The 22,422-nt window shown below is 45.4% G+C and overlaps 1 protein-coding gene across 1 annotated transcript in view; it reads left to right on the top strand.

Annotated features, from left to right (window-relative positions):
• Positions 1-22,422, top strand: part of ALK (ALK receptor tyrosine kinase) — a 646,243-nt gene that overhangs the window by 172,344 nt on the left and 451,477 nt on the right. Inside the window, exon 2 of the mRNA XM_033125413.1 lies at positions 18,079-18,198. Coding sequence (XP_032981304.1) covers positions 18,079-18,198 — 120 coding nt within the window. The remainder of the gene's footprint in view (positions 1-18,078; positions 18,199-22,422) is intronic.

The following is a 22,422-nucleotide window of genomic DNA, read 5'->3' on the forward strand; positions in this document are numbered from 1 at the left end:
TAAAATTATTTGTTTTATTGCCCCTCATCAGTGTTGGGCATAATCATTTTAAAATTTAATTTAAATGATTTTCTAATTCAGTAAAGAAAAGGTAGTATTTCAGTGTTTTAATTTGCTTTGCTTTGGTTACTGTGGGAGGTGAATTTTTCTCAAAGATTTACTAGCCATTTATATTTCTGTATGTGACTGTGTGTTAGAAGGAGGGAAGGGAGGGAGGGAGGGAAGGAAAAAAGGAAGGGAGGGAGAAAGAAGGAGATCAAGATGCATCTATTTTACAGGGGTCTTGATTTTTTACTTCTTTTTTTTTTTCCAATGGGGGGTGGGGGTGGGAGTGTGTTGTTCTTTTGATAGTAAGGATATTATCCTTAGTCTGATCATGTCTTAGTCCTGCTGAACTAGTTTTGTCTCCCTATGATCAGCATATGTTTCTAAAGGTTTCCAAGCCATCTGGTTAATTATCCATTTTAGAATTTTGCCAGAGACCATTGCTAAGCTTATAAGTCTATAGTACCTGAACTTTTTTTTCCCCCCATTGAAACATTAGCCAATATCCTATCTCTGGCACAACTTGAAATCTCCATGATTGCTCAGAACTTCCAACTGGTGATGGAGATTTTCTGTAGCCCTTTTTGTGGGACGTGGATGTATACGGGCAAAGGGGAATGACTATAAAGAACAGAGATTACTTGATTACAGTCAATGAATCTGGGACACATGGTCAGAAGGAGGCTGACATCTGTGCCCAGATCGTGGTTACATGCCCTTTCCCCTGTTTGTTCTGCAGGTTCTCCCCATTCCTTCCACCCCCTCCTGCCACAAACATATACAATTGGGTCCCTAACTTATTCTCACCTTGGTAACCTGGTTTATGCTCTTCTGGCTCCCAGACTGACAATGTACTGGGCACTCCCTTCGTAAGCATCAGAACTCCAAGTTCAGGCTGTCTACTGTTGGCCCCTTTGATACTGGCCAATGGTCTTTGAGGATCTGCAGACCCAATCTCCCATTGCCACCTTTTCCTGAGACAGTCCCTCCACCACCACCCCCGTCACCACCTCCTCCACCACCACCCCCATTAGGGATGGTGCAGACTCTTCTCCTGAATTTCAGAACTCAGACCTCTTAATGGCTGGCCCAAATTGTATCCAGAATTTGCTTTATTTACTATAATATAATAATAATACATTATTATTTATGGTGATAGTAATAACACTTACCGAACACTTACTCTAGCCAGGCATTGTGCTAAGAGGTTCGTTAGCATTCTCTCATTGTATCTTCAAGACAAGCATATGAGGTCGGTCCTATTATTGTTCCCACATTACAGATGAGGAAAGCAAAGCTTAGGGAAGTTATAGCTTGTCTGACATCACACTGGTGGCAGTAAGTGCTGGAGCTAGGAGTTGACTTCAGGTCCACCTGATGTCTAAGCCCATGACCCGAACTCCAAGATGGTACGGCACCATCTGGGATTCCCCATCTGGCCTCCTCTTCCAAATCTCGTTTACAGCCCCTTTCATAAACCTGCATTCTTATCATATATCTCTACAAACAGTGACAATTCAAAACTGGAGAGGCCCTAGCTGCCATTTCATTCTACTTGGCTAACATCAGGTTTCTCCTTGCTGGACCTGCTTGTAATTCTTGTGTGACTTTCAGGGAGCCTGGCTGAGTTCCTCGTCGTCAGTGCCCCCCTCGCAGGGTAAGGGCCCCATAGCCAGTTGTGTGTCTTCCTCTTTAGTGTCACACTCTCCTATTTGCTCTGTGAGTGGATTTCCTTCTACTCCCTAGCTGCGTGCTTCGCTCGCTGGAAGGCTGCTCCACATCCTAGAGCTTCTCTCTGTTTCTCTTATGTCCCTTCCACTTACATCTCCCTTGTGGGTCAGGAGCTCAGTGTCTTTAACTTTGGAGTCTTCCTAACAATTAGCAATGCACAAAAATGCCTTCCTCAAATCTTTTCACGTCAGGGGTAAGTAAAACCTCCTATGGATATAATGACTACTAATCTTGGACAGGAAAACTGCATAGATCTGCAAATGTGGACAGTGAGGAGACCGTGGACAGAACTTCTGGGGTGTGTGCTTACAGTCACTGCCTCCCATGCCCGGTTCAGTGTCCGGAAACCCAATGTACTCTCAATGGACCTCAGTATTCCTGGAAAAGTGACTTTTATATCTGGTTATAGTCCTCTATCTTTCATATTCTGATTACAGCAACTCTCAGTACTGGCAGATTTACTAGTCACAGTTTCTACTATTTACAAATGACCCCAAATTTCCTGATATGCAGTAAATTGTCATTTTGCTGAGACAAGAATTGGAAAGTCTCATACTCTTAGGCTGGGTGTGGTCACATTAGTGAGTGAGTGTTGTTTTCTGCCTATTGTGGCAATGCCTTTTACGGAGGAAATGATATGCTACCACACTATTCAAGGTTGTGGGGACTCCAAAAGTCTCTGGGTCCATCTGCACAAAACCCAAGGGTTTCCCCTGTGTGCCAGGCGATGCCATCCTCCCCACCCACTGCTGATCCGTTGCCCAATGTGAGCAATTAGCAGCGACTTGACTTCATCTTCCTACAACACCTTTCCAGGTCATTGACAGAACTTCCCGGGAAGTCAGGCGTGCTCTTTATGCACAGTGATCAGCAATAAAAGTGGCATGATCCAATTAGCCCACGTCTCATTCAGCTGCTCCAAATACGTTTAGTGCTCACTCCTGACTGCTTCTCTTGGGCTGGACTGGTATGGGGCACGATATCCTGATGAGGAAGGAAACCTTTGGTTTGCATTTGGAGCTATCTGGAGACCTGAGGGAATATTTTCATTTTTCCACGCAGAGGTTTAATGGTGTGTAGATGCTGCCTGACTGTAACCTCCTCGTATCGAATACAACCTTTTATTCGGCAGGCTAGAACGTTTAGGTTCTCATACACCTGGTGCTAGCAGCCATTATGCCCCGGTACTGCCCAGAATCTCCAATGACAGCAAGACCTGAGAAGTCTTGAGGAGATAGAGTGTCACTTGCAGGAAAAGTCCATTATCTTGGAAGTCACTCCTGGAATCACTGCCGAAAGCTATTTCTCAGTGTTTATGCTGAAACTATAGAAGGCTCCTCCTGCCACTGTGATTGAAAGAGCAAAGCCATCTTGGTCAGCCAATGTCATCAGTCATGATGAGCCACTAATCCCGATGAGACTTCTGATAAGACTCCGCTATGATGACAGACGAGGCCGTGTACAGCAGTTAACTCGGTCATTTGTAACCATTACTTCTTGCCCACTCAGTAACCATCCTATGAAATTATTTTCTGAATTTCCCAGAGTACAGAAAGAATTTTACCCCTTTTCTTTGGTGAAGCATCCCAGCAGTTAGACGTGCTTCAGGTGAATGTTTTAGAGGCCCATCAGATCCAACTTCAAAACCCTTATTCACCCAAATCACCTCCTTTGTGTGGGTAATACAAGCATGGGGCATACCTAGTCTTTTTCTGACTCTGCCCATAGAGTACGCCCAGGATTCTTCTGTGGCTAACATCTCTATTGCTGTTTCTAGATGTCCCCAGGGCAAGATGCAAGGTGTGTGACTCTCTCTTGCTTCCCGCAGTGTGACCATGGCCACATCTTTTGGTCCGGAGCTTCCTTCCCCAGCAGTGTGCACCGGCCATGCATGTGCTGCCAATGGCCAGCTGGTGTGTAGAGATACCAAACTAGCGAGCCCTCAGCATTCTGGGATGCTGGGGTGGGCCAGGAGTGGCTGAAGCCCTCCAGCCAGTCGCCTCTTAACTGTAGGCAGCCTCTTCTGTTTACCCCAGTGGGCCATACAAATATTATCATTTTCACTGCGTGTCACGATATGTAAAAAGTTAGTGTGGGGACAGAGTCCCAGAGAGCGGTTTCCAGGTTCTCGACGTCACGTGGAAAGGCGCTGGCTCGGGTAGTAAATGGCCATCAGCTGTAACCAGTTAGCCATTAGCCACTAATATACCTGCCGTGGCTGAGCTAGCAAGCACGGACTGCAGTTAGCAAGAGGTTGGTTGGTTGGCTGGAAGAGAAGCCGAGCGGATTGCAGCTAGCAAGTGTGGTCAGCAAGTGCATTACATTGCGGATCATGTTGATCCTACTTCCTGTGTCTTGCCCAGCCGCCAGCGAGACTGGGGTGCAGGAAGACCCCCTGTTGGAGTACTGGCGGATGTTTGCTTTTGTGTCTCGACCAGCCGCCATCAAGAATATCATGGTATGACTCCCTTATCTACAGCTCCGTTGTTGTTCCTTTTTGGCCTCCCATATCCTGTGTTCTTGTGTGGGGAGCGGGAGGTGACAGGAAGCTCTGACTTAACCTCTTTGGTTTTCGTTTTCCTCCTCTGTAAGTTGGACTTTTAAAAACAAATATTTTACAAGGCATTGTGAGGATCAGACTTGAATGCATACGAGGGGCTTTAAGAGCTGCCATACATTTGTCAGGTGTATCACTGGCCACAGAGATAGGACTCTGTCTCCACTTTACCCTCCCTGGCTGTCCCTTTGAGAGTGGGAGGGAATTCCACATTTTTAAAATCTTTCTCAAGTCATGGAATCAATGTACTGCACCTATCATTGAAGTTCAAGCCCTGACATTAATACATTTTGTATAGTTTTTGTGACTCCTTTTACGGCATCTAACAAAGCAGAAGTTCCTTGTCCCTCTGCCCAGGGATGCTGAGGGTACACAGCAGTGTATCTGCCTCTTCTGGTCTGTCTGCATTCACGTCCCAGATGCTCTCAAGTCCGTTCAGGCCAAGGCCTCCCTTCCTGATGAAGACTGGCCTTTGCTCCCCCTGAGCCTGTTGCCTCTGACTGCACGCCCCTGTGCTGGGCCGAGAGCATCTCAAGTTTCCATGGTTTCAGCCTCTGTGCTCCAGGATGGGAGCTGGCTGGTGTTGACCCCACCGGTGGTCCCAGAGAATGATTTTGGCTGGCAGGCAGAGATCTCATGAGTTGAGATGAACTCTCTCCTGTCCTTTTCCTCATCAAGACTTAAGCCAAATATTATCTTGATAAGTGGGTGAAAACCAAGTCACAAACCAATATACCATAAAATGTTAACCCTGGGTTTCTGGATGCTGGAGGTATGGGTCATATTAATTTTCTTCGTTAGACCTTCCTGATTTTTTCAGATTTTCTATAGTGAAGCTGAAAGTGTATTAAATTATATTTCTAAAAGATCTACTCAAGATGTGCTTCATGAAGGCAAATAACAGTTCTGACATTCCTTCACACTTGCTGGCTCAAAATTACTGCCTCTGCCTTCCGAGCCAGGCGGTTTGGAGGGGGTGGAAGTCAGGAGGGAGGCAGGGAGACAGCACTGTGGGCCATTGAATTTCCTCTTCAGACGTGGCTCTGGCAGCTAATTCCAGGGTGCTCATCTGTACGGCGGCAGTGTGACTTTCATGCTTTCCCCAAGGTGCTTTATGGCCTTTTTACAGTGGTACTTTGAATAACTTTTTCTTGTTACTTCCAAATAGTGGAAAATATCAGATGATTTCTCTTTCTCCCTCTCCACTTCTCTTTTCTTCTTTGTTTCTGCCCATCCCTCATTGTTAGTCTTGTCACTGTCTCTTCTTTCAACTTCCTCCCTCTTCGTTTTGCTCTTTTCCTGCTGCCCCTCCTCCTTGCCTCTCAACACTTGACACCTAATATTTAAAAGCAAAATAAAACTAGTGGTGAAAATGAAAGGATTTCATCAAGTTATGTGGGGCCATGTGAGGGGAATGCAAACACGAGTTTGTCATTAGGAGCTAGATGGCTGCAAGAGTGGTCCAGGGGCAGTTTTATCCCTTCTGCTTTTCCAGAAGGTAATTCAGTTTTCAGATTTGTAACAGCTGATGCGTCTTCATTTGACTTCATCCTTAAGACTGGGGGAGGACTGCCTGAGAAACTGATGCTTGAGCTGGGGCCCTAAAGCAGATGAGTAGAGTTGACTAGCTAAAGAGACAGGGATGGGCGGGAGGCCAGAGAGAGCAGGGCTCCATTGAAGCCCAAGTCTGGCTCAGTCCAGAGCACCTGCTCCTTGCTCACCACCAAGAAAGGTGAGGTGTTACTGAGGACCCCTGCTGTATGGACCAACCCGAGATGCCACAGATCCACTCAGACCCATCGACAGTGCTGGAGAACAGGGACACTGAATTCGATACAGCCGAGAGACTGATCACATCACAGATCCTTGCAGCATTCTCCTCACTGAGGATAAGACCTCCTTCAGGGCAACAAGAAAGGTCACCGAGACACATTTACCTTCAGTCAGACAGCTGGCTCTCCAGGGCCTCAAGCTCAGCCAGCACTGTTTCCATGGAAACCACCAGCAGGCCTGGTGCCTGCCCCATAAGAGGGGACCTTGGCTGGTCCAGGGGAGGGATGCTTAGGGTAAAATTTGTCAGGGGCCAGACAGTCTGAAAGGAGACATGCTAAGGAGGAAACCCCGGGGGGTTAGACCCTCAGAAGTCAAACGCACAGCCATACACTGAAGGGAAGGGCCGGGGCCTCATCTCTGGATTCTAGGCCCCTTCCCTACAGGAAGCTTGGCCAATAAGCTGGCCATCACAGAAGACGCAGGGGGCTGAGTAATAGGACAGGGCAGTTCTGCCAACACGGTGGAGCCATTCTAGGGGGCAGCTGGAGGTCACCTTCCTGGTTGGCCTGAAGGAGGTCTTGTCCTCAGTTAGGGGAATGCTGCAGGGTTCTGTGATCTGACCGGTCCCTCGGCTGTGTGTAATTCAGTGTCCCTGTTCTCCAGCACTGTCGATGGGTCTGAGTGGATCTGTGGCATCTCGGGTTGGTCCATACAGCAGGGGTCCTCAGTAACACCTCACCTTTCTTGGTGGTGAGCAAGGAGCAGGTGCTCTGGACTGAGCCAGACTTGGGCTTCAATGGACCCCTGCTCTCTCTGGCCTCCCGCCCATCCCTGTCCCTTTAGCTCGTCAACTCTACTCATCTGCTTTAGGGCCCCAGCGCAAGCATCAGTTTCTCAGGCAGTCCTCCCCTGGCCTTAAGGATGAAGTTAAGTCCCTCTTTTATGCATTCTCGTAGAGCCGTGTGTCGCTCCTTTGCACAGCATACCAACACTGAGGCGTGCAAGGATTTGTGAGGTTGTTGGACTGCTGTCTGCTGTTCCGCCGTACTCTAAGTTACTCAGTCTATAAGCTCTAAGCGGGTCATGTTTAATTCTGCTCACTAATGCATCCTAACTGCCAAAGGCAAAGGGCACAGAGACGCTCAATAAATATTCATCAGTTGAGTTAATTTCTCTTAACTCCATACCTTTTGGCTCTAGGACCTTGGGCAAGTTCCTTAACCTCTCTGAGCCTCAGGTCCTTCAATAGAACTGGGAATAATAATCCCCCATTCAACAAATTGTGGGGTTTACGTGGACAATGGTTGTAAAGCACCCAGCATGGGGCCTGTGTATGTAATAGGCGCACACATGAAATATTGATTTTTTTTCCTTATTTTCTTTTTTCACCCTGAGTATTGCACAGAGTAGCAGCTTAAAGGTTTAAGGAGGAAAAATACGTGTCTCCCTATTTCTTTCCCCTTCTCCCTTCTTTAATATCTTCTTCCTTGTTGGGGTGAGGCACAGACTGCAGGGTCAGAAGATCAGATTCTTGATTTTTCACTAATGAGGTGACCTTGGCTAAAGCATTGGCCCTTCCTGTGTTTCAGCTTCCTCATCTATGTGATGGGAAGACATAGATAAGTGGTGTTGACACTCCTTCACAACGTTCTCACCCTGGGTCTCTGCCTAGGGGTCAAGGGTAGCGTTGGCCACTGTTGTTCACGGCGCAAGATGAGTGGAAGCAAAAGGGAAATGCAGCAGCAGAACAAGGAGAAGCAAATTAGGCTCCCGGCCTCGCTGTTTTTAATACAAGCTGAGTTTATTTTAGTAATATAGGTGAGGAATGGTTTAAAATGTATCGTCATGACAGTGCCCCTTGGTAACAGCACAAGGATTTCTAGTGCATCTTCCTTCAAAAGAGCCTGAGGGCTTTGTATGTACTGTCTCATTAATTCTCAGAACATCCCGAAAGTTGGCTGGGAAAGCATGATGAGTTCTGTTTTATATGCAGAGACACAAAGCTTCACAAAGGTTAAGTAGCTTATCCAAGGTCTCACAGTACCATCACTGTTCCCAGGAACCCAGTTCTCTATCTAGCATACCAGCCGGTTAGAACATTCTGCTTCCCGTCTCTGGAAATGTGCCCAGCCACGGGTGAGAGGTCTTTGCCCTGAGCAATGTGATATTTAAAAGTGCGGTTTCCTGGAAGATAGGCTCTTTTCCTGAAATGAGAGGAGTCAATAAAGAAGAATTGAAAGGGCTGGAAGTTGGTGGAAAGTTTTCTTCCCCTCTGCCTCCCCTCATCCCAAACATCCTCTCCTGGACCAGCGAAGGCCCTATCTCTGGGGCCAAGCATCATACCTGGTGGTTGCCATGGAAACAGTGCCATGGAAACAGAGCTTGAGCCCCAGAGAGCCAGCTGCCTTGACTGAAGGTATGTGATTCTAGGTCACCTTCCTGGGTGACCCGAAGGGATTCTGTCGTCCTCAGTTAGATTGTTGCAGGCATCTGTAATCCGATCTGCTTTTCTGCTGTTGGACACAGTGTAGCTGTTCTCCGGGGCAGTCAGCATCATCTCTAAGAGGTCTGTGTTGGAGCGTGGCATTTCCGGTTGGTCCACATATCAGGGGTCCTAGTGTCCTAGCCTGACTCTCACTAGCTAGCTATGTGAGCTGGGGTAGGGCAGTGGTGCTTTCTGAGCCTTCATGTTCTCATTTGTAAAAGGGGTTAATGAACAGGACTGTTGTGAGGGTTATGCTAGTGAATGGCTCCAAAAGGCATCAGTGAGTCATAGCTCATAATGAATGTGTCATTAGTTAGTATCAACGCTTCTGGGCGGCAGCTCACCAATTCTTATGAAAGTGGGCCATGCCCTCCCCTGGGGTCACCCTGGTAACTCACTTCCCAATTTGAAACATCAAGTCCAGAGATGAGCCAGTTGTTTCTGGATAGTTTTTTAACTTCTTGTCTAATTTACACAGAGACGGGGCGTCACTGGTGGGTGGTCATCCCCACAGGCACTCCCTGGCTCTCAGAGAGCAAGATCTTTCCTTGATAGACTTGGTTTTCCTAGCTGCCGGGTCTTTGTGTCACTTGCAGTATATTAATTATTTAGTACCCGATAAAGCTCTCTGAGATCACGACACGGAAGGCCTGGTGGCAGTTCAAAGCTTCTGATTATTATTCTAGTCAACATATTTTGGGAGGAGAAAATAGGCTTGAAACCACAGTAGAGTGAATTTCCTAAAGAGTAGATAGCGTACCAGCAAGCTACAAACTTGGACCCAGAATAGATAGTCATGTAGCCCTGCTCATGGAAGCACCCGGGCCTGGGGTGTGTGTGAGTGTGTGTGTGTGTGTGTGTGTGTGTGTGTGTATAGAAACGGGCTACCTGGAGAGTGATACCATCTCCACTACTCTCTTGGATTAGTACAAATGCCAGTTAGTCTTCCTTTGCTACCGCCCTGAGAGTCCGCACTAGCTAGGTAGGTAGGACCAGTAAGCAAGAACACCTGGAGCAGAGACTCCGGCGCAACAGGAGATGTTACAGGGCTCACAGGCCAGACAGGAGCACCTGCTTGGGAAAGTGAGGTCATCGCTAGATAAGTCAAAATGTAGCACATTCTGAAGGAGTGGCATCAAGTGTCACATTGCCTTCATTAGCTGGCTTTGGCAATGAATTATGAGTCACTGGTGGCCTACATAGACATGGTCAAGAGATGCCTCTGATTTGACCCTGACCTTGACCCTGGGAAACACATTATACATGAGACTGAGCAACAGCCCCCATGGAAAGTATTTTCCTAATTTGTGCGAACTCTGTGTGTTTGAGATTTGTAAGTGAAATTAACATAGTATGGTACTCCATTGTCAGGATCAACCAAAGCAGCTTGTTTGATAACATGTTTGATAAATGGCCTAAATGTCACTGTCCTAAGTGGAAATAAGCCGTGGTGGTTAAGGAGGCAGGAAGGCCCAGCTCACATTTTTTTGGCCACTCTGAATCCCAGTTCAGCTCCTCAGTTGGGGCTTCAGCTAAGGGAGGATGGGGAACCTTGGAGAAGGAAGGATTTGGGGGGGGGGCCTTTAAGAAGGGGTAGGATTTAGGAAAGCAAAGGGTAAGGAAGGATATTCTAAGCAGATATCAGCATGGCCAAAAGTTTGGAGACTTATGAGTAGTTGAAACCATGGAAGGTGAAAGGATCATGAGTGGGAAATAAGGCTGCAATCGTGAGTAGTGGCCAAAACGTGAAGGCTAATTTTAGCCGTTGCTGCAGTACCCACTTTGCGATTCCCTTTTTGGTGTGGGTCTCGTATAAGGCAACCCCACTCACCAAAGGCAGAGGCCGTGATAGCAATCTCCCTTGTATCACCCCCAAAAGTCCTTAACGCTGTGCCTGGGGAAGGAGCGCCTGACACATGTTCGCCACTGAATGAACTCAGTAGCTGTACCAGGGTCCTTTTGGGGTTGGGGAGAGGCCAGAAATGCATTGAAATGATGACTTTCAACTGTACAAGAGAATTTTATAGTAGGTAATAATTTTTGCTTCAGAACCGCGCTACCAAGAAAGCGCAAACCTCCCCTGGCAGAGTGGGAGTGGGGCTTAGAGAAAGGTGAGGTGCAGTGGGGGGCTGTTTAGCTCCATTCAGGTTCCGCCCCTGACACTAATAGCTCCTCTCTGAATGAGCCAGCTGGAGGAAATGTGAAAGCCAGCTATGGAGACGCGACAATGTGTGAACTGGAGAGGACCTTAGTGAACAGCGAGTTCACCCCCCTCATTGTCCAGGCCGAGAGAAGGTGCAGAGGCCTGTGTGTTTAGAACAAAGGCCACATCTGCTAAGTCTCCCGTTCTTTACTCTGAAAATCATCTCTGCTTTTCAGACTAAATGAACTGCCTGTTACAACTCTAACAGCACCGCTGACTCGACCAGTTGTCTAAATTCACTGAGAAGGTTTCTTTGGCTGAACAGGTATGGGCTCAGCACGGTGAATCCTGAAACCGGTTCTCTGGGGCTGCCACTCCCAAACAGGAGCCCTGCCCTGTGTGCCCGGCCTTTCTGTGAGTGCTCATCACCACCATTTGACATCCAGGCTGCTATTTATTCGGCCACATTAAGCTTTGCTTTGTGTGACACAAAATCATTGTACAAGAATGCATTATTAAGTGTGTTTTCAAATAAGGGGGAAAAACTAGCAGGCTGTCACTGATTGTTTTATTGTTGGACGGAAAATAAATAAGTAAAACATGTACAAGGCGAGGCCGGAGCAGTTCCAAGGAGTGTTGAGAAGAGAGGCATTTTTACATTTTATTGATGTAGGTTTGTAAAACATGCTTGCAAGTGAACCCAGGGCATTCGTGTAAATAACCATCACACACACATAGCTCTTTATTATTTATACCAATGCGTGTATGATCTATTCGTTATATTTTATACGTTGGCTTAGGAATAAATAGGCAGAGTGAGACATGTAAAAATAAAGAATGGAAATAGGGACATTGCCAACTGGCTGAAATGGGGGTAGCAGAGATCATGGACAGTTGTCAGAGCTAGTAATTAACTAGTGAATAATAGAGAAGCAGCTCTTTGGGAGCACTTTTGATTTCGGGACATTGTATTCAGGATCCACGGATATAGGAAATGAACCAAGAGTCCCATTCATTTTGGATTCTGAAGCAGCGTTAAAAAGCATAAAACTTCAAGAATGGCAAGACTGATATTTAAAGAGTATATCATGCACACATTATCTCATCTGGCACTTGCAAACCCCTGAGAGGTGGTAGCGTATACATTGTTCTTGTTCTTATCTTTTTCAGAGCATTGAGGTTCTACACAGTATGTGATTAGCCTGAAGGTCAACAGCTAATAAATACCAGAGCTAATAATCTTCTTGAGGGCTCTGGTTTCATTCATTTGACAAATATTTATTGAGTGCCTACTATGTGCTAGGCTAGGGGATGTAGTAGTGACTAGTGCAGGAGATACACAATAAACAAATTAATATAAATATAATAAATAATAAATGCAGGGCAAGAGGACAAAGAGTATCTTATGGGGGCACGATATTTTTCTACAGGATGATCAAGAATCTCTGAGGAAGTGACCCTTGGGCAGAGACCTGCTTAGAGAGAGGGCATGACGATATGTGTCTGGGGGAGAGGAGCTTTCCAGGCTGAGAGCACTGCCAGTGCAAAGGCCCTGAGGTGGAGTGTGCTTGGAGAGTAGGAAGAACAACAAGCAGACCCATGGGGCTGGAGCTCCATGAGCAAGGGAAAAGTGGTTGGGAATGAGGTCAGAGAGACCGGACCCCTGGGCCAAGTCATGTGAGGTCTTCAAAGGGTAGGCCATGGCATACATGTGAAAGCTATTTCAGGGCTGAAGTGGCCATCTAACTGCTATGTGGAAAACACCCTAAAGGTGAGCAATACCGTAGTAGAATCAGGGAGACCCACTGGGAGCGTATAGCAGTAGTGAGCATGAGACGTGATGTGGGAGAGAAGAGATAGGGGTAAAAGTCAGGTAAAGGCATCAAGATTTGTCGATGAATTGACGTGGGGTGTGGGCAAAAGAAAGAAGTCAAGGATTCCTCCTTGGTTTTTGGCCCAAGGAATCACTTTCTGAATTGGGGAACACCTAGGGTTTTGGTGAGAGACAAGTATTTATTTTTGCATGTGTTAAGTTTGAGATACTTAGACAATAAAATGAGGATTTCAGACTGGTAGTTGGTTATATATTCTGCTTTTCAGGGGAGTTTGGGACTAGAGATATAAATTTGGTAGCACTGGTACATTGATGGTATTGAAATCTGTGAAATTAGGTAAGCTCATTGTGGGAGTGAATTTAGATGGAAAAGACAGAAGGCCCAAGTTCCCCAACTTTTAACAACTGTCAAATAACAGAACAGAGGACCTTCCCCTGAATTTAAAAAAAAAAAAAAAAAAAAAAAAAAGCCAAGCTTATTTATGTGTCAGGTAAGGAGAAATTCACTGAGTAGTTCTCTAAGGAATAAAAGTCAGTTTTTAAAGCCTCAGGAAGAGGGTTACATGGCGGTCGTGCTAATATCAGAACTGAAAATCAGCACTTTGGATAGAAGAAAATGAGCTCATAAGTCTGTATGTGATTGGTTAAAATGAGTCCCTTGTTCACTGAGGTCCAGGAAGGGTCTTGTGTCCTGAGGTCACTTGGAATTCATGGTCATTGATCATTGTCAGCTGATTAAAGCCACTGTGATGAAAACAGGATTCAGCCATGAAATCTAGGCATTTGCTGCTGGAAAGCGGACCATGTGCCTTTTGTACAGCCTGGAAAATGGGGAGGATCTGACATAAAATGGGAAAGAGGACCTGCCACTGAAGTAGGAGGCAAGGACTGTGGCAACCAGGGACTGTGTTAGGCAACCAAGTAGAAGGGATGGTGGCAGGTCCAGTGCCGCGGAGAGGTGTGGTAAGGTGGACTGAGACATATCCATTGTATCCGCAACTTGGGGTTGCCGGTGACCTTGGCCTGGAGTAGTGGAGACAATCTTCATTTTATTGAGTCTAAGAGAATATGGGAGGGGAAAAGTGGAGACAGGAGCCTAGACAAACCTTTTAAGAGATTGAGCTGTGGGAAGAGCAGAGTAATGGGACAGTAGCTGAAGGAGAGTGTGAAGGTCGAAGACATTTTTATTCTCTTTTTCTTAAGATGGTATATATTTGCTGCAGATGAGATTGACTCGGTAGAGGGGGAGAAGGGAATTGCTGATGTAGGAGAAAGGGGAAGGACTATTGCAAGAGCAGATTCCTTGAGAAGGGATGAGATTAGCACCTAAGTGGAGAGGCTGTGACTGCTTGTGAGTGTACAGAGTGTATCCATTGTAACAGGAGAGAAGGTAGCATATACAAGTATTGACCCCTGTAAGTTGGTAGACGGACTTCTCTCTTCTCAGTGAAAGAAGAAATGAGAATGCGGAGGAGTGGGGGCAATTGGAGGTTTGAGGGGTAAGAGAAAGTTGGAAGTGGTGGTGCTGGAGAGAGGGAAGGTGAATTGAACTTGTCAGGGAATGCAGTAGGATTCCTGGTCAGTCCTGAGGGTTCCCTTGAGGGTCGTGGTCATGAATTTAAACTGAGGTGTATTCCTCCTCCTCTCCTGCTCCCTTCCTCTCCTACCACCACATTCAGCTGCTCAGGACAATTGTGAAGGAGGAAGGAGGCAAAGGAGTTGCCGTGTTTGCAAGGGAATTGTTGTAATGATGAACCCTGGGACCTACTGAGGACACGAGGTGATGAACAGTGGAAAAAGAGTGGGTTTCACCCTGCCTGGAAAGGACTCAGGGTATCACAAAAAAAAAGAAAAGAAAAGAAAAGAAAAGAAAAGAAAAGAAAAGAAAAGAAACGAAACAAAACCCTAAAACAATCTTACCTATAGTCAATCAGTAATGTCCTCAGTCCAGATGCATTTCTTTGCTTTGCTTTCCTCAGGTGGTCTCGGCCATCACCCGTTGGCCTCAGTTGAGTACCTGGAAACTCTTGCTCCTACTTTCTCCTCTGCTTGTCTTTTCATCACTCTTTTCCAGGGTCCAACATATACTCTTCTTGAGCCAGTGGGTCTTTTTTTTCCCTTTTTTTTCTGTATACAGAGGATGCCAAAAATATATACACATTTTAAGAAAGGAAAACGGTATTAAAATCGTAATACTCAATATATCCCGATAACAAAAGCTGAATACAAATCACGTTTGACTTCTGCAATTACAAGAGGCGCTCAAAGTGGTGACCATCAGCGTCCAGACACTTCTGATTATGGCGAACTACTGCTTGAGCAACGTTGACCAAAGTGTCCACTTGTATACATTTTTTTGGTACCCCCGGTATTTACCATTTTCTTTCTTTTTTTTTTTAAAGTAAATTTATTGGGGTAACAATGGTTAGTAAAATTACATAGTTTTAAAGTGTGCATTTCTGTAATACATCATCTATGATCACAGTGTGTGCTCACCAACCAGAGTCAGTTCTCCTTCCATCGCCATATATATATATATATATATATATATATATATATATATATATATATATATTTAAATTAGTTTATTGAGGTGACAATTATTAGAAAAGTTATGTAGATTTCAGGTGTACAATTCTGTATTACAGCATCTCTATATCGCATTGTGTGTTCGCCACCTAGAGTCAGTTCTCTTTCCATCACCATATATTGGATCCCCTTTACCTTCTTTTACCACTTCCCCTCCCCCCCTTCCCCTTTGGTAACCACTAGACTGTTGTCTGTGTCTATGAGTGTTTGTGTCTTTGTCTTGTTCCTTTGTTGCTTTCAGTTTTATATCCCACATATGGGTGAAGTCGTATGGTTCTCGACTTCTTCTGTCTGACTTGCTTCGCTTAGCATGATAACTCACACCTTCATCCCAGACTTTGGTGCTGGTCAGTCAGGGGCATTTCACTCTGGATCCTCACGTTTTCAGAAGGAAGCACGAGAGAAACCAGCTTTTCTCTTGCTTGAATGAATTGCTTCTCACGGCATCACTTTTCTCAAGGCTGGAAACCCCTCTTCCCACTAGGGGTCAGGATGGTGAGAGGAAGGAAAGTGAAGGACAGACAGCCTCTTCTCTGCACTTGTTAAACGCAGAAGTACTTCCTTCTTGATATTTTAGATTTATAACTATTCCATGAGCTTTGACTAGAACTCGTGTCTGTCTCAGTGCGTCTGACATTGGCAAACGACTCCGTTCGTGTGGGCCGTGTTTTTCTTGGTCTTCACCTTCTCAGGTGAAGAGGCCCCTCCTTTCGGTTGACCCTCCCTCAGTACCCCAGCCTCATCCCGTAAATCACCCCCCACCTCTCTCTGGGGATCCTGTGAGCTCAGCCTGCTGGCAGAAATTCTAGGAGTTCCTGTAAGGGTGAGATAAAAATTCCTGCTTTCTCTCCCGTATTCAACTTTGAACCTGTCCAACAATTTTTTTGGCATTTTTTTTTTTTTTAATACAAAACGCTTTAGGCTTGTCTTTAGGGGTGACCCACAGTGACGCCCATAGCTCCTCTCTGCGCCATGACTCAGTCCTCAGAGCCCTTCCTTCTCCAGATTTTTATTTTATCCCTGAATATAGAACCTGGCCCTTGTCCACAGTACAAGTCATCCGTCACTCTCTGCCCACTCACAGATTCCTAAGTGCTTCCTGAAGTCTAGCCCTATCCGCTTGGGGCTTCACGTCCAGGAAGAAGTTAATACCATTCCCCAACTGTACGGTTAAGAAAAATGACCTCACTTGGAAATAGGGAAATACAGATAGGCTTGATCTTCCTGTTGCTTCAAAATTACTTAAAATTTGAGCTACGCTGATGACTCAGACATAGAAATGCCAATTTTTATTCACATGGAGGTCATTGTGGGGGTCGGTTGCCAGCGTCTTCTCAGACCCCTCACACTGTTGTCTTGTTCTGGAGCATGCTCAGTGGTGACCTCTGAACTTAGCCATTGTCCTGTGGTGGCCCTTAATGGCCCTGTAGAGAACTGGGGAAACTGCACTAGTCCGTGGGGGTCCATGAAAGCTGGTGGAAAGACTGTGGGGTATAGCATCAGACCAACCCGGTCTGTTGACTCTGATCTCCAACCTACTCACTGCGTGGCCACAGTCAGAATATCTAAACCCTCTCTGCCTCAATTTCACTGGCTGCAAAATGAGGACCAAGAATAGTATTTATTCACCAGGTTGTTGTAAGAAGTGAATGTAATCATACATATAAAGAAAGCAGTTAGCATAGTACCTGGTTCATATGTGCTCTGTTCATATTATTAACTGTTTAAAAGTCTAACAAACTCAAGCCTGCCCCCAAGTAGACCTATCTGGCCTTGAGCCTCTCTCTCTCAGCCCCACTGCCCATCTATAAAGCTGAGATGATGAAGGGGTGAAATGAGATGGCTTCTCTCTGAGACTTACGAGCATAGCTCCTGAGCCATTTTGTAGCAATCCTACCAGAAAGATGAGTCTGGGCTACACGTGTATTTACTACACAGAACTTACCTTCAAACGCTTCCTTCTTTAACAGAAAAAGCTTTGCCTGCCATAAAACATTAGCAAATAGTGACTGAGTTGGGAATTTCTGGGAAGAACTGCGAAAGAGCATGCAGTGCATGTTCATTTGATTTGTAGATTAATTTAATTTTTTAAAAGTCTAATAATCTCAAGCCTGCCCCCAAGTAGACCTATATGGCCTTGGATGAGATTACTTTTCACCACATAAAATCCACCGGAGGTACTGTTAAGCAAAGGAATGATGTTGCTTTTGCTCCTTTTCTCTCAGTCCTTCTTTCTCTCATACAAATCAGAAACATTAATCCTTTGTGGCTTTCTGACTCGTGAATGTGGGAAAACCCATCACCTAGCTTTTTCGTTTGTTTGTTTTTGACAATAACATAACTGCCAAAAACTCATAACTTCCGAGTGCAATTTCAACGCTCTCGTTGATAAGACGATAACCCACATGAACGATATTAGGTGAAGTTACACGTCTGAACATAAAGTAGAGGCATTATTTGGATGAGATGAACTGAAGTTCTCTATAAAGTCAAACGAATTCTTTTTTTTTTTAATTTATTTTTAATTTATTGGGGTGACAATTGTTAGTATAATTACATAGATTTCAGGTGTGCAATTCTTATAGGTAGAATAGACTTTGGGTAGAACTTGGACCAAGCCATTAAGTAGCCTGGCCTCTACCAGTTCTAGTTCATCTTTCTCATGGCCTTGGTCATAGGCTTCAGACTCCTTAGATCTTCAGACTTCTTAGACTTCTTAGATCTGGCTGCCCTTGCTAGAAAATGTGCACTGAGGTCCTGAGGTCAATTCAGTACTCTAGGGGCTCAGTCTTTCCCCCGCTCATTTTCCAATGGATGTCACGAAAGCCTCTTATGAACTTTCTGTTATAAGTGATATGAGAGACAGCTAAAAGACACATCCCAAGCACGTGGATTAATATTCTCTTTGTTTTTATGCCCAGGTCACAGCTCCTTAGAGCCACCGACAAATCTGCCTTCTCTTCCTCCTGATTCTTTTGCATGGAATCTGACCTGGATAATGAAAGATTCCTTCCCTTTCCTGTCTCATCGCAGCCGATATGGTAAGTATATTTTTGATGGTTATTTGTGATGCACAATCACCATCTCATAATTAAGGAAGCCGTGATGTTCAGTTTGTTGTTCATATCTCCCCATGGATCCCTCAGCAACTTGTATACAAAGAAAGTTTTTCTGTGCCCTTAGTCTTCCATTGGCACCCAACTCCACCAGACCGTTCCACTCAGGCGTGTCCTCTCCAGACTCATAGCTGCATTCTGTATCCTGAAGGAAGCCAGGGGCTTTGTTGCTGCCATATCCCATTCTTCCCAGCCTTTATGGTGTGTGGTATTCCCAATATCGCCTTACCAGTTATTAGATGTTGTGTGTATTTGCATGGTTTTCTAGAGATAGGGTTCTAACCCTTGAGTGTTCCTAATGATGGTGATCTCTTGAGAGAGGATGGTTATGATGAGGGTTGCAGGTCTTCTGGGCCTCTCAAGTGACTCTCTTACATTTGGGTAACTCCTTAAAGGTACCTAGACATGTTCCTAGATATTATTTCAGCTCCTTTGATTCTGCAACAGCCTAAGAGGTAAGGAGGCCAGGTCCCATTGTGTTTTTACAGATGTAGAAACTGAACTTAAAAAGATCACATAGAGTGGATTTTCCAACTACAAAACCAGGATTCTTCCCTATGTTTACTTTTTTTCCCAGAGGGCTGCCTACTCAGCCTGCTAGGTTGTGTCCTAGGAGCCCCCAAGAGGACATATTTACACGGTAGGATTCCTTCTCCTCCGTACTCTTCCTCACAGCTCATAGGAGCTGCGCCTCCGCAGAGGAAAGGACAGGTTTGGAGGACAGCTGATACGTTTCCAGGTGGACATTTTTTGTTCTCTTGAACTTCTCTAGAGTGAACCCCATGAGGACAGGCACTAGGCTATTTGCTCTTCACTTTATCCCAGCACATAGAAGACACCCAGAAAGGCTGTGCATGATGAATGAATGTAGACGGCTTCCAAGGAGGAACTCTCTCATCCGGCCAGATTCAATGAAGTATTTATGAACCCTGTACAGCGCTGAGTTCTAGATCCCCTCTGGGCATATTTACTTATTCCATATACTGAGTCTCTGCCCTTGGGCCTGAGCTTTTTAAAATGCACCTAACGGAGATTTTCCATTCACTGCCGTCCCTCATCCATAATGCAGTTAATCTTGGTTAATATTAACTGTACCTTTCATTTCAAACTTAAAAAAATAAATGCCTCAAAAACCCTAGGGCGATTTAGGATTATACTCTGCTGGGATGTTTCCTGCTACTCTTAAGCCTCCCCAGTGGGAGAGGAAGATCAGTAGTTGTCAGGAGATTCCAGATAAGAATTACTTCTTGATTTTATTTAAGCCAGACATTGAATGTCATCTTATAATAAGGGCAAGTGTCTATAAATAATTGAAATCTGGTCCTTCTATTGTTATTGCCTTTTAACCAGATTTGTGATAGAACTGGTCTTGGGATACAATTTTTGAATTTGCTTTTAAAGTCATTCAGTATCTCCATGGGACGACACCTTTTATAAAATGTAGAATGTCCCAAAAAGGCAGGTCTACCATCCAGCGTGACACAGAGGGCCTTACGTTTGTTCTCTGTGGAGCATCCAGAAAGAGGCTGCAGGGAGAGGAGAAAACCGCTGGAGCTTATCAAGCTGCTCCGTACCACTGCGTGGCTCTGACACACCCACTTTCTCTCCCTGGGCCTCATCTTTCTCCTCTGTAAAATGAGGGTGGGGTGGCATGCTGCCTTGGAGAAAAGGAGTAGGCCTGAAGGACTCCCAAGATCTCTTTTAAACTCTCCTTTTGCCTGGAATCCTCATGATTTCCCTTCTTGACAGAAGAGAGGGCCCAAACCACTGGCCAGACGTGATCCAGGTGCTCGACGACGGTGCCAAAATCAGCACCATCATTGCTGTCGATTGACAGGGTGAGAAGAGCTGATTCTTAATTGGAGGCTCCTTGACTGGATGCAGTGGTAATTTCAGAGTCTCTTTATCTTCTATATTTAATTCCGCTGAGACTCATAAAGACCCACCTCCTTCTCTGCCCCACCTCCGCCATTAACCACCTCTGTGTGCCTGGTCCAGTGCCAGATGTTGGAGGTGACATAAATAGAAAAATGAGTAAGACTTGCTCCTGCCTCAGAATCCAGAGAAATCATTCTGTAGGCAGCTAGGCTTATTGCCACAAAGAATGCCTCTGGGGGCTTACGCCAGAGCACAGAGGTTGAGGACTCACCCTGACCTACTGCAGAGTAGACTGAAGGCACAGTTACGGCCAAGACTCCTGTCTCCTTCAGGATGTTTGTGGGGGTTCAGCCCAAGTCTCTCTAGGAACCAAAGAGGCCAGCATGCTCACTGGTGATAAATCCACACCTTTCAACTGCCTGCCATGAAAGACATTTTAAGAAATGTTAACAACTTCATTAATTTTAAGGCCTCAAATGTGGGCAGAGAAATCTGACTGGAAAATTGCTGCCTGAAGGGCTAGTTCTTCAGACAGTGAGAAGTAACCAAGTCCCAGCAAGTCACTGTGGGCACATGAGTGACGGAGCTTTGCGCCGGGCTGTCTGTCTTCACCTGCTGCTGGGGAGGAGGCAGATGGGCTGTTGGGAGTAAGCATCGTGATGGACAGTGGCAGGTCCGCCCCCTCAGGCAAGCTGTCCAGTCCTGAATTGAGTGTGGCTTTCTTCTCACCAGTGTTTTATGACAAGAGACAAGGTGGAGAAAGGCTAATAAGATTTACTTACCCTGAGCCTGTAATTATCTGCTTGAGGAAAAAGTTTGGCCTACCGTTTTGAAGTCTCTCTATATTTCTTCTCATTTATGTTGGGGCCTTTTATGTTGTGTAAAATATATTCTCTTCAGTGGCATTTGGTATCAGATTCCATTTCTTTCTCACCTCTTGTCTTGAATGATGGGAGCGTGCTAATTTCATCATCAACAAGCTGAGAGCTGTACATTCCTCCCCCTAGGCTTTGAAGGAGGGAAGTCACCTGAAGAAAGACTTTTTTTTTTCCTTTTATCATCAGCTCTGATACCTTAAGACTTATTTATCAGCTTGACTACAGGATTGGGCTCTGACTACTTACCCAGATAAAAATCTGTTCCATCCAGTAGCGCCAGGTGCTAAGAGATTAAGGCCAAGGGGGGGGGAAGGGGGTTGATGACCTGCTGGAAGTTACTGAGGTCTAGAGCCACAGAACAGATGGAATCCTACCCAGCTGTGATTCACGCTTGCCCTCTCTGGGTGTGGTAAGAATCAGATCAACATTTAAAACAGAATAACCGAAGGTTCTGGCCCAGATGAAGAGGAGAAAGAGAATTTTCATTTATTTAAAAAAATTAATTTGGTACTTTACAAAACCCTTTCAGATCCCTTTTTCTCTCTCAAGCTTGTTATAAAATTGTGGTGGGTGGAAATTATTTTATATCACATTTTGATAGAAATGTAAATTGAGGGCCAAAGAAGTTTCTTAATGTGCTCCCAAGTTATGGAGCAAGTGAGCAGTTAGGAGAGACTGAACTCATATTTTTTGGACTCCAATTTGAGTGCTCTTTCTACTACATCACAAAATGATTTCAAAGATGAAGTCTTCCCCTTCATGACAGGACTGTCATTTCCTCGACAACCTGGTGTTTGGACTGAATGACAAGTCTGATATCCAGGATCTGGGGAGCTGTAGGACCAAGACTTTATGTCACCAAATTGAGACTATCTCAGGAGAGCAAGGAATTCACCTCTTCCTGAACATGGCGTAGGTCCTCAGGCACCATGGGCTGTCTTGCCTTCACCCCCATAGACTACGGTCTCTGTGATGGATTGAATTGTATCTACCCAAAAGACATATTGATCTCCTAACCCTTAGTACCTGTGAATGTTACCTTATTTGGGTCTTTGCAGATGCAATCAAGTTGCGTCTGTACTGGATTAGTGGGGACCCTAATCCAATATAACTGGTGTCCTCATATGAGGAAACAGACAAAGACACACCCAGGCACAGGATGAATGCCATGTAAAGATGGAGGCAGAGTTTAGAGTGACGCATCAACAAGCCAAGGAATGCCGCAGATTGCTGGCAGCCACCTAAAGCTATGAGAGAGTCATAGGAGAGATTCTCCCCTAGAGTTGTCAGAGAGCATGGCCCTCATGACACCTTGATGTTGGAGTTCTGGCCTCCAGAACTGTGAATGGAGATATTTCTGTTGTTTTAAGCCACCCAGTTTGTGATACTTTGT

Source organism: Rhinolophus ferrumequinum, chromosome 13 (assembly GCF_004115265.2).
Source record: "Rhinolophus ferrumequinum isolate MPI-CBG mRhiFer1 chromosome 13, mRhiFer1_v1.p, whole genome shotgun sequence".
NCBI classification, from domain to species: Eukaryota; Metazoa; Chordata; class Mammalia; order Chiroptera; family Rhinolophidae; genus Rhinolophus; species Rhinolophus ferrumequinum.